General features: G+C 47.9%; 1 protein-coding gene across 6 annotated transcripts in view; it reads left to right on the forward strand.

Moving 5' to 3' along the window:
- Positions 1 to 5,852, forward strand: part of LOC308597666 (glutamate receptor ionotropic, NMDA 1-like) — a 36,317-nt gene extending 30,465 nt beyond the window's left edge. For 4 of the 6 annotated variants that reach the window (XM_081213606.1, XM_081213608.1, XM_081213607.1 and 1 more), the window contains one exon: positions 4,735 to 5,852. In XM_081213606.1, coding sequence (XP_081069732.1) covers positions 4,735 to 4,803 — 69 coding nt within the window. In that variant the 3' untranslated portion in view covers positions 4,804 to 5,852. Of the gene's footprint in view, positions 1 to 3,838; positions 3,930 to 4,734 lie in introns of all 6 variants that reach the window. The other 2 variants (XR_014013097.1, XR_014013098.1) reach the window with 1 other exon arrangement.
- The last annotated feature ends 7,264 nt before the right edge of the window (positions 5,853 to 13,116 follow it).

Here is a 13,116-nt window from a genome sequence, read left to right on the forward strand (position 1 = left end):
AACTTAGGGAAGTGCTGGGTGAGATCCCATGGACAGTAATACTAAAAGGAAAGGGAGTTCATGAAGGCTGGGAGTTTGTTAAGAGGGAGATAGTAAAAGCACAACGTCAGGCAATACCAATGAGACGGAAACATGGAAGGTGCCTAAAGAAGCCAGGGTGGCTATCTAAAGAACTTTTAACTGAGTTAAGATTAAAAAAGGATGTGTACAAAAAATGGAAAAGGGGGGAAACCACCAAAGAGGAATTCAAACAAATAGCCAGCACGTGTAGACACAAAGTCAGAAAAGCTAAAGCACAGAATGAACTCAGGCTGGCTAGAGAGGTTAAAAGCAACAAAAAAGGCTTTTATGGGTATGTTCGTAGCAAAAGGAAGAACAAAGAAACAGTGGGGTCACTCAGAGGAGAAGATGGTGAAATGCAAACAGGGGACACAGAAAGGGCTGAACTCCTCAATGCCTTCTTTGCCTCAGTCTTCTCCGATAAAGAAAACAATGCCTGACCTGAAGAATTTGGAGCAAATGATTCAGCAGAGGAAACACAGCCCAGAATAACTAAGGAGATAGTACAAGAATACTTGGCTAGTTTAGATGTGTTCAAGTCTCCAGGGCCAGATGAACTGCATCCAAGAGTATTAAAAGAACTGGCAGATGTGATCTCAGAACCACTGGCAGTCATCTTTGAGAATTCCTGGAGAACAGGCGAAGTCCTGGCAGACTGGAGGAGGGCAAATGTTGTCCCTATTTTCAAAAAGGGGAAAAGAGAGGACCCAAATAATTACTGCCCAGTCAGTCTGACATCAATACCAGGGAAGATTCTGGAGCAGATCATTAAGCAAACAGTCTGTGAGCACCTAGAAAGGAATGCTGTGATCACCAATAGTCAGCATGGATTTCTGAAAAATAAGTCATGTCAGACTAACCTGATCTCGTTTTTTGACAGAATTACAAGCCTGGTAGATGAAGGGAACGCAGTGGATGTAGCCTACCTTGATTTCAGCAAGGCATTTGACAAGGTGCCCCATGATATTCTTGTAAAGAAGCTGGTAAAATGCGGTCTTGACTATGCTACCACTCAGTGGATTTGTAACTGGCTGACTGACCGAACCCAAAGGGTGCTCATCAATGGTTCTTCTTCATCCTGGAGAAGAGTGACTAGTGGGGTGCCACAGGGTTCTGTCTTGGGCCCGGTCTTATTCAACATCTTTATCAATGACTTGGATGATGGACTCACGGGCATCCTGATCAAATTTGCAGATGACACCAAACTGGGAGGGGTGGCTAACACCCCAGAGGACAGGATCACACTTCAAAACGACCTTGACAGATTAGAGAACTGGGCCAAAACAAACTAGATGAATTTTAACAGGGAGAAATGTAAAGTATTGCACTTGGGCAAAAAAAATGAGAGGCACAAATACAAGATGGGTGACACCTGGCTTGAGAGCAGTACATGTGAAAAGGATCTAGGAGTCTTGGTTGACCACAAACTTGACATGAGCCAACACTGTGATGCGGCAGCTAAAAAAGCCAATGCAATTCTGGGCTGCATCAATAGGAGTATAGCATCTAGATCAAGGGAAGTAATAGTGCCACTGTATTCTGCTCTGGTCAGACCTCACCTGGAGTACTGTGTCCAGTTCTGGGCACCACAATTCAAGAAGGACACTGACAAACTGGAACGTGTCCAGAGGAGGGCAACCAAAATGGTCAAAGGCCTGGAAACGATGCCTTATGAGGAACGGCTAAGGGAGCTGGGCACGTTTAGCCTGGAGAAGAGGAGGTTAAGGGGTGATATGATAGCCATGTTCAAATATATAAAAGGATGTCACATAGAGGAGGGAGAAAGGTTGTTTTCTGCTGCTCCAGAGAAGCGGACACGGAGCAATGGATCCAAACTACAAGAAAGAAGATTCCACCTAAACATTAGGAAGAACTTCCTGACAGTAAGAGCTATTCGACAGTGGAATTTGCTGCCAAGGAGTGTGGTGGAGTCTCCTACTTTGGAGGTCTTTAAGCAGAGGCTTGACAACCATATGTCAGGAGTGCTCTGATGGTGTTTCCTGCTTGGCAGGGGGTTGGACTCGATGGCCCTTGTGGTCTCTTCCAACTCTATGATTCTATGATTCTATGATTCTATTCTATGATTCTGATCAGCCAGTCCTAGGTGCTGTGGTTTAACCCACAGCGCGTCCCGCATCCCGTAGTAGAAGATGAAGAAGAGTTTGGATTTGATATCCCGCCTTTCACTCCCTTTCAGGAGTCTCAAAGCGGCTAACATTCTCCTTTCCCTTCCTCCCCCACAACAAACACTCTGTGAGGTGAGTGGGGCTGAGAGACTTCAAAGAAGTGTGACCAGCCCAAGGTCACCCAGCAGCTGCATGTGGAGGAGCGGGGAAGCGAACCCGGTTCCCTAGATTACGAGACTACCGCTCTTAACCACTACACCACACTGGCTATAGTAGCCTATAGTAGCCCATAAATCAAGACCATAAAGGGAGGAAACAGAATTAAAAAGCAGTTTAACAGCATGTCAATCCATTCTCATCCCTTTTTATTTATTTTTAATCCATTTCCCAATTTTTTGTCCATTTCCCACGGCAGATTCTTCCTTGTTGGATGTCCCAAGCCATCACTCCGCGGCATTCCAGCTCCACCTCATTTTGCTGAATTTATTCCTCCCTTCCATCCATTCCCTCATTCCGCTGAATATTCATCCATTCCTTCCTCCCTCCCATCCATTCCCTTGTTCTGCTGAATATCCATCCCTTTATTCCTTCCTCTGAATATCCATCCACTTACTCCTTCCTCTGAATATCCATCCATCCATTCATTCATTCCTCCCTCCCATGTCTAATCAACATTTGCAGAATTCCAGCTATTTTCAAGGAGCAGATTGCACCAATGCAATGTCAAATTATTAAATCAGGATTCTGATCCACATTTGCAGGATTCCGGCTTTTTCCAGGGAGCCGATTGCAGCAAAGCAACCTGTCCAAATCATTCCACCAAATTTGATTTAATTCCCAGATATTTTCCCCATTGCGCATCATCCTTTCTGGCACAGTCGCCACGTGGGCAGGAAAGTTCCCTCTCCCTCTCCAACCCCCGGCCCGTTTTGGAGACCCTCTATTATGCATGTTTCTGAGTTGGTGGGGCATCGGGTTCGACCTCATCCCCCCCCCCTTTGCCGCCTTTCCAAAGGTCCCAGATATTGAAAGGTCCACCTGGGGCGAAAGCCAACTTCTCAGCCATCTTGAAATTATGATTTTTTTCCTCTCTTTCTCTCCCCATCAAAAGGACATCTGTCACAAGATATTGGGAGGGTGGCATTCCAGAAGGGGAAAGGTCTCAGCCAGAAAAGATGGCTTCCCGCCTTCGCAAACTCCCCCTGCATGATTCTCCGTTTATTCCTCTCGTTTGTAACCGCAGGGATTTATTAAAAAATGTCTGTCCCTCGGCGGTGGGCATTTGCATAGCCTCCGACATTTCTCTGATGGAAATAGGGAAGTCCTAGTCCATCCCCTCCAACATTTCTCCGATGAAAATAGGGATGTCCCAGGAACAGCGGAACCTTCCGGGATCCCGGCAGAAACCGGGCTGGATTCTTCTATCCCGGGAGAGAGAGGGGTGCTTGGAGGGTCTGCTTCCTCGGGTGGCTTTCCCTTCTAGGCATTCCAGCATGGAGGGCGGAGGGAGGACGTGGAGCAGGAGAAACGCAGCTCCGGGTTGGCCGGGCGGAGTTCCGCTTTCCCGGGGTGGTGGTTTCAGCGGTGTCCCTGGGTTCGAAGCCGGCTTTCAATGTAATAGACCATCCCTTTGATGCGCCTGCTCCCTACAGACACCCCCGCGAGGCCGCCACACCCAGAGTCCGTGAGCTGCAGATAAAGCCCTGTAGAGAATTCCCGGCTTCAGGAGTTCCTCCGCAAAGGGTGGGATCTTGTTGTGAATGTTGATGCATTTTTGTCCTGTATCCAAAGTCCTGTATGATCTTGTGGGACGGGTGGTGTTGCTGGTGGGGGGAACAACCGGTCGTCCCCTTCCGGGACATCCCAGAAAAGGGCCGGGTGGGAGAGGAGTAGGGCCGGCCATCTTGGAAAAAGTGGCTCCTTTGCGAGCCGAGTCGCTGAGCTTTTTCCTGGAGGGAGTTTCTCAGCGACCACAAAGGGAGAGTCGTCGGCAGATTTCGAAGGGGATCGACCCGAAATTGTCAAGGGGTCAAAGCTGCCGGGTGGTTCCAAAGGGGATCGGCCCGAAATGGCTGAGCTAGCGGGTGCTGCTTTCCGGGGGAAGGGGCTGCGCTGCGTGGGGGAGGGGGCCCCTGCCCCATGTGGCTGCCCCCCCCCCGGGGAGATCCCTGAGGGACGATGCGCTCCAACCGGGAAGGAGCTGAGCCGAATGGAAACGGGGCGGGACACGACGACACAGGTCAGGGTTCCAAAATTAGTAGGGTGGCAATATGTCAGGGTCCCTAAAATGGGAAGGGTGCCCCAAATTTGGCTCCGCCCACATTGTGGCAACCTTTTTTGTGGGAAGAGAGCGGATCTCCGGAGATTCCCCACTTGGCGCTCGCAGCCTTGAAAGCATCCCGGTTCAGAGGCACAGAATCTTCCTTGAGCAGTTTCCTGCCAGGGCGGCGGCGGCCTGCAGGGGTGTCGTGTGTCTCAGCTGTGCTCTGGCCCACCTCTTCCTGACCGCCGGCCCTCCCCTGTGTCTTGTCTTTTGTCTCCCCCGCAGCAGTACCACCCCACCGACCTCGCGGGGCAGCTCAACCTCTCGGACCCCTCGGTCAGCACCGTGGTGTGAGGGCCGCCAGCTTGGGAAGGGGCAGCCGAGATGCCCGAGGGGAGACTTGAGGGGCCCCACCCAACCCGTCACTTCTTTCCTGCCCACCCCCTCTCAGACTCCCCCAGGGGCCTTGGAATGGACCGGCTCTTTATCTTCTTCTCCCACGGACCTCCCTTGGGGACCGGCGCTGAGGAAGTGGCCCCGCCTGCACGCCACAGACGGACAGAGACTGAGCTCTGGTGTGCCTTTGGTGCCCACTTCCTGTTTCCTTGCACCCCTTCAAAGGACACCCTCCCAGGAAAGCCCGGCTTTCCCGCTTTCCCGAGAGAGGAGGCAGCTGGGCGCAACTGGGAGAATCCCGTCCGTGTACAGTGCTCCGCTTCCGGTTGTCCACGTTGGGGCTTGCTTGATTTGGGGGGCTGACTGACTGACCATCCTGTCCATGTACATAATCTGCTTCTCTTCCTTTTGTCCACTTTGAGGATCACTCAATTTTTGGGGGAGGGGTGACTTCCTTCCTTCCTTCCGTCCTTCCTTCCGTCCTTCCTTTTTTCCTTCTTTCCTTCCTTCCTTCGATCCTTTGATCCTTCCTTCCTTCCTTTCCAAGACTTCCCAACCGCCTCCTCCCTGCTTCCTTTCATTTTCCCAACATTCCTGCCTATTCCCATGGATCCATTGAGCTGACCTCCTCCCTTCTTAGAGATCCATTCGGGTCTCTTAGAGATCCACTCCTCCCCTGATCTTCCCTTTATTGTACACTATGTTGTCAGAAACCCAGGGTAGCGGGGTATAAATAAGTTGTTATTATTATTATTGATATTATTATTATTGATTTTATTGATATTATTATTATTGATTTTATTAATATTATTGTTGTTGATATTATGATTGATATTGTTGTTGTTATTTACTTGAATCCTGCTAGCATTTTCACTCGTCTGAAATCATTTCTCACATATTTACCTAACATCTGGAATTGCAGACTGGAATTTGGGCATCTCCTCCCAAGGATTCTGTGGATTTTATTGATTATTATTATTAAAATAAAATGTAAATAAAAGTTTATTTATTATTACTACTACTACTACTACTACTACTACTATTAAATGTAAGGAACCGCAGAAAGAGGGGGAAAGAAGTAGATAATTAGATGAATTTAAATTGAATTTTTAATATCTTCTGCCTATCCAAATTCCTGCTCAAACCTGCGCATCCAATCATCTCCTGTAAACATAACAATAATTACAATAATCCTGTATCAGCGGGATTTTTCAACCGGATCTCCAGTTGAAATTGGGGGGGGGATTGGGGGGGGTTATTATATATATATATACACACACATACACACACACACACACACACACAGAGAGAGAGAGACAGACATATGTATTTATATATAATTATTATATATAATTGTGGGTTTTTTGAGGGGTTATTATAATATTATCATATATTATATATTATATCATTATAATATATAACTGTGGGGGGTTTTGGGAGGTTATTCAAGGGAAATCTGAAAATTAGCTAGGGTGTGTGTGTATTTTGGGGGTGGAGGGTCTGCTGCCCAGAATCGGGAGCCCGGGATGGAAGAGCTGGAAAAGGGAGCCCGGGTCATGTAGTCTGACCCACCGCAAGGGAGCAATCTCGCATCTGGAACCCAGGACCGAGGGGCCTCCGAACCTCCAGGAAGAAGGAAAGAAGGAGAGAAATTATCATCATAAATAATAAATTATCATCATCATCATCATTTTTTATTTGTATACCATCTTTCTACCTTACAAGACTCAAGGCGGTTTGCAAGCTGGAGAAGCAAAAAATGTGCACCTGATAATCGGATGCAATAGAAAAATGTGATAATAAAAGAAAACTTTAAAATAAGCAAGCAACATCCAATAAAGGAACGTTCAACCATTATTAGACTAGTCCAAGAGAATAAGATCAATGTATAAAAGTTCAAGAGAAATCTATATAACATATACAGTGGTGCCCCGCAAGACGAATGCCTCGCAAGACGGAAAACTCGCTAGACGAAAGAGTTTTCCGTTTTGGAGGTGCTACGCAAAACGAATTTCCTATGGGCTTGCTTCGCAAGATGACAATGTCTTGCGAGTTCCTGCTGGTTTTTTTCCCCCTCCGCCCCCCTTTTTCTAAGCCGCTAAGCCGCTTATCAGCTGATCCGATCAGCAGATAAGCCGCTAAAAGCCGCTAATAGTGCTAATCCGCTAATCTGTCAATGGGCTTGCTTTGCAAGACAAAAAAACCGCTAGACGAAGAGAATCACAGAACGGATTCTTTTCGTCTTGCGAGGCACCACTGTAAAAGTTATATATCCATATAAACATAAAAGTTAAAGAGAAATATTTTCTATACCACAACCAATAAAACAATGGCAAGCCGCAGTGCATAAAATTATACAATACAAACTGAGAAGCAGAGACTAGCAGCTGTGGCTCCCCAGATGTTGTTGGACTGCAACTCCCATCATCCCTTGCTAACAGGGCCAGTGGTGAGGGATGATGGGAGTTGTAGTCTAACCACATTAATAAAATACCTGTACAATACACACACACACACACACACACACAATGCCATATATCAACTGTTCACAACATGTGGGTCCCCAGATGATGTTGGACTACAGCTCCCATCACCCCTAGCTAGCAAGGCCAACTGAAGAATATTGGGGGGCACATTCTATAAAGATTGGGGGGGGGCGAATCTCTTGAGCGGGGAGCTTTGGGATTCTGCAGCCCCCTGCTTTGTATTGGGCACATTCTATAAATATTTTTTGGGGGGATCTCTTGAGCGGGGAGGTTTGGCTTTCCTCCCCCCCTGCTTTGTATTTGGGGGGGCACATCCTAGGAAGATTGTCAGGGTGGGGGAATCTCTTGAGCGGGCCCCCTGCTTTGTATATTGGGGGCGACGGCCTTGATTTCCTCTCCCCCCCCCCCCGCAATTTCTCCAGCCCCACCGCTTTTATCTCTCCCTCCCTCCCTACCCCCATCCCCAGCCCTGCCCCCCCACCAATCGACGCCACATTGGTGGGCCTCCTCCTCCTCCTGTCTTTGCAGGGGGCGTTTCGGCACCTTAAACTGTGCCATTGCGCTTCAGAACCGTGGCCAGCGCCGGACCCCCCCCTTTCTTTGCAAGGAGATCCAGTAGCTGTTTGCAAAGGGGGGGGGCATTCAGCACGAGGGATAGATGTGGTTTTTGCAGGGGGGCAATTCAGCACCAGGGACAGTGGCCACCACTGGTCCTTCTGCAGGGCTGGTTGAGGACCACGGATAGACGCTCTTGCGGGGCAGATCTCCAGTGCCTGGGGCCCTTAGGCCACGCCGGGCGATGGTGGGGTGACTGCCATGCTGCTGACCGTGCTGTGTTTCTCGGTGGCGCAGGGGGGCTGCGAGCCCAAGGTGGTGAACACTGGGGCGGTGCTGAGCACCAAGAGGCACGAGCAGGTCTTCCGCAAGGCCATCGGCCAGGCCAACAAGCTCCATGGTGCCTGGAAGATCCAGCTCAACGCCACCTCCGTCCCCAAAAGCCCAATGCCATCTGGATGGCCCTCTCCATCTGTGAGGACCTCATCTCCCTCCAGGTAGCCAGGGGACCCCCCCTTCCAGTTCTCAAGAATTAGCCTAGGCACTAGGGACCCCCTTCAGACCTAAAGAATTAGCCTGGGGTCTCCTCGAACTGATGGACCAAACTCTTGACCTGATGGACTTGTTGGCCCTAGAAAAGACCACCCAGGGACCCCTGGATCCTGTGGGCTGTGGGCACCAACCTGGGGCCACCTTGGCTCCAGAGACCAACCTAGGGACCCCCTTCCCGTCCTAAAGAATTAGCCTGGGGTCTCCTTAACCTGATGGACCAGCCTCTTGACCTGATGGACTGGTTGGCCCTGGAAAGGACCACCCAGGGTCCCCTGGATCCTGTGGACTTGGGGCACCAACCTAGGGACCTGCGGGCTGCAAAGACCGACCTCGAGACCCTACCGCCCTAAGGATCAGCCTAGGGACCCCATGGCCCTACTAAAGACCAGCCAAGGACACCTAGACCCTACTAAGTAGTGCCCAGCGACCCTATGGGTCAGGCTCTTTGCTTTGGGGGGGCAGCCTAGGGACCCTTGGCCCTAGGGACCAAGCTCAAGACCCTAGTGCCCTAAGGACCAGCCTAGGGACCCCATGGCCCTACTAAAGACCGGCCAAGAACCCCTAGACCCTACTAAGTAGTGCCCAGTGACCTTATGGGTCAGGCTCTTTGCTTGGGGGGGCAGCCTAGGGACCCTTGGCCCTAGGGACCAAGCTCGGGACCCTATTGCCCCAAGGACCAGCCTAGGGACCCCATGGCCCTACTAAGGACTGGCCAAGGACCTCATCACCCTATGGACCAGCCTCTCAGCTTGCGGCACCACCCTAAGGCCCCCTTGGCCCTAGAGACCAACCTGGGGACCCCCTTCAGTCCTAAAGAATTAGCCTGGGGTCTCCTCAACCTGATGGACCAAGCTCTTGGCGTGGGGCACCAGCCCAGGGACCCCTTGGCTTTTAGCAACCAACCTAGGGGACCTTCAGTCCTAAGAGACTAGCCAAAACACCCCTTGGCCCTACTAAGGAGCACCCAGTGACCCTATGCGTCAGGCTCCTGGCTTGGGGGGCCAGTCTGCAAAGAACTGAAAACAGGTTATCAATAGATGACTGCAGTCATCTCAAAAACCAGGAATAGGGAACTGTGACCATCCAGATGTTTTTGGAGTAACACCAGCTAGCCAGCATGGCTAATAGCCAGGGATGGTGGAAGTTTTAGTCCAACATCTGGAGGGCCACAGGTTAGCCACCCCTGATGCAAATTCATCCTTCTAGAAGGCAGTTTGTGGCGTCTGATGTAATGTCTTAAGTAACATTTGAACCATTTTTACTGCAAGCAGAACAAAAATAGTTCCAAGTTTGATTAAAATATTGAGGAAAAATCTTGCTGTGTTGTGCTAGAAGATTTTAAGTGAGGATTGCTTGTAAGATATCAGCAAATGTTAAAATGCTATGGAGAAACAGGTGATAGATGGCTTTAGGGGAATCAGTTGATTTTCATTATTAATGCATTGGCCATATGCTCATTTGGTTTTGTACAATACTTAAAAGTCAAATAGTAACATTTGCTACTACTACATTTTCTATTGCAACATTATACTGTACATCAGTGGGTTTAAACCTTTATGAGTCCGGGCTCCCTTGCGGCTTCCCTCTGGGAGGTGTTGGACTCTCCTTCCTTGGAGGATTTTAAGCAGAGGTTGGGTGGCCATCTGTCATGGATGAGATTCCTTCATTGCAGGGGGTTGGTCTAGATGACCCTTGGGTCCCTTCCAACTCTTAAGATTCTATGGCTTTAAGTCTGCATGTGAGTCCTGTGCTGTGTGCTTCTCGCTTCCCTTCCCCGCAATAACGTATTTCTGCTTCTGATCTTAATCTTGTTTTGCTCTCCACCCCCCGCTATGTGCACCCTAATTTCGGGAGAGGCAGGCTGGGGCTCCCATGTGGAGTGTGCTAGCTCAGCCCTACAGGGCAGTGGTGTTGCTTGGTTCCCGTCGACACACACGAGCCAACAATGGTGCTGGAAAGGGTGGAGCAGAATGGGGAAATCCCCACTTACATGTGTAATGACAGGGAACCCCAGGGTTAAGTGGGGAGCCACGGAAAGAATGTGGTTGGTCAAGGAAGCCGTGAACTCAAAAAGGTTGAAAACCACTGCCTTAGGTTAAGGATGCACTGTATGTACTGTATGAAGATACAATTTCCTTCTGTCTGTCCTCAACTTCCAAACATTCAACTATATTGGCTGTGAGCATTTACCAATACTATTAAATTTGATACAGCCTGGATTAGAATTTGACCGTCTGTGAGAACCATTTTATCTTTTTTGTCAAAAAAGCAAGATGCAAGTCAGTTTCTTTGACCCTTTACATTTCAAAATTTCCATTCTGGAAAAATACATGAACAAACCACACCCTTTGCAGCAAAAGGGAAGAGCTCCAGGCAGCAGGCCTAATTTCACCCAGCATGGGCACCATGAGGGAATTTCCCCCAAAACACACACACCTGCCTCACACCCAACATCACGTCTCTGGGACAGGCAGACTCAACTGCCAATGTACAATGGGGAGCCCTAAATTGTCCCCGATTGGGCACTGGCAATGGAGGGTTGCCTACTGGGGCTGGCTGCGCTACTGAGTTCCTCGTCATGTGCTGCATGACCAGGTTCCCCATGGAATGGGGTCTACAGAATGCTCCTCTAAAAACTACCCAGAAGGCAGGAACCACTAACTTCAATGTACTGCATGTCTCCATGTTACACTTTATTGAACAGACTGCTATAGATTACCCTTGAGGGCAAATGCTCTTAGATTAAATCTGATAGATGTCCATCAGCTTCTTGAAGCTGTATTTCTTCTGCACTTGAGCTAGTAGTCATCTCTGTAAGTGGTAGTTGCAGTTTCAAGAAAAACGAATTACTGATCACACAATACAAATCTATCACCCTATTAAGTCCACCACCAAAGAAAAAATGTATTCTGCTGTTACTTTTTAAAGAGGTTCTCTAGAAAACCGTTGTGTCACATTCTAGTTTAGTTCTCTATTAACTGCACAATTATGCATGCATGGACATACCTTGATGGTTTTCTGTGTAAACCAATCCATTTTTATTGTGTAGAACAGATGTCCTCCAACGCAGAAAGGAAGATTTGAACCTTTGAGCTGTTACAAATATTTTCAGGATATGTTGCTCTTTACAGAGGATAAAGCACTGCACTATAAGGTAATCATTGGAATAAAGGTATTTATTCCAATATTGTATTTTTTTAAAAAAGCATTTCAGGAGAACAGTAAGCCAAAAGTACTTCAAGAGATGCAAATGTAAAGAAACGAAGATACTGGAGTACAAAATTATGGCCAAAAATGTTGTAATTTTAACTAGCAAGGTCATATGGGGAGGTTTATACAACATTCGTTCATCAAAAACTTTAAATCCCCAAGCCATAGACAATACATGCATTTGAAGGACATTAAGAACAAGTGCAATTTATAAAATACTGCTAAGTTAAAAGTATGAGTCCCACCTGTTAAATCTACAGGTCCTGTAAGGCCAACTTTCAAGATGGTGGTATAAAGACACCATTAACAAATCACATCATATCCTTTGGAAAATTTCTGAGGCAGCTCTATCTTTAAGCTGTCTGGCATTTTAAATCTTTCATTATCTATTTAACTTGTATTCCTTTCCCCATTTTTCAGAACTAGCCTGTTCAAACCAGGGGTGTTGTCTGTAACATTGTAAAAACTACCATCAAATATTAAAATGAGTTGCGCTTATAGCAATAATTATAGTAACAAAATGCATAATTAGAAAGACTTTTGAAAACCATCAGTCAAGGTTGAAGGAAGTCTTAGGCTGTGATAGCCCAAAATTTTGAAATAATGTTTAAAAGGATGCTACGCTGGAAAATATATATAAAAACTAATATAAAATGAGTGACCAATTAGCATTAAGCAATTAACACAAGAAATTTATGGGACCACTCATACTTAAGTGGCCACTAAATAATCCAAATGTAGCAATAATTCCCTTTCAGGATAAAGAAAAACTGTAATTTCTGGATATAATGCAGCCTGATATGGCAATTCCTCACAGTCATGGGAAGCCCAATGTATACATGAATTTTCTTGCCACTTCTGGGTCACTTCAACAAATATTTTAATCAAGTCCCAGAAGAAAGGAAACAAAATAATAAAACCCAGGTACACACCAGTAGGACGCGGGTGGCGCTGTGGGCTAAAGCCTCAGCGCCTAGGGCTTGCCGATCGAAAGGTCGGCGGTTCGAATCCCCGCGGCGGGGTGCGCTCCCGCTGCTCGGTCCCAGCGCCTGCCAACCTAGCAGTTCGAAAGCACCCCCGGGTGCAAGTAGATAAATAGGTACCGCTTACCAGCGGGAAGGTAAACGGCGTTCCGTGTGCTGCGCTGGCTCGCCAGATGCAGCTTTGTCACGCTGGCCACGTGACCTGGAAGTGTCTCCGGACAGCGCTGGCCCCCGGCCAATAGATGTGAGATGGGCGCACAAACCCCAGAGTCTGTCAAGACTGGCCCGTACGGGCAGGGGTACCTTTACCTTTACCTTTACCTTTACACACCAGTAGACACAGAGCTCTGGATCAGGGCCAACTTGATTTGAAGAAAAGTGTGTAATTTCTGAATTAGCATTAGGCTATGCAAAGAATGGAAGATACACATTTAATGCCTAGTATGATGTGAGAGGTATAGGTGTATGTTGGGAGGGCTATTACA

The sequence above is a fragment of the Podarcis bocagei genome, assembly GCF_964188305.1.
Source record: "Podarcis bocagei genome assembly, chromosome: 11".
Taxonomy (NCBI): domain Eukaryota; kingdom Metazoa; phylum Chordata; class Lepidosauria; order Squamata; family Lacertidae; genus Podarcis; species Podarcis bocagei.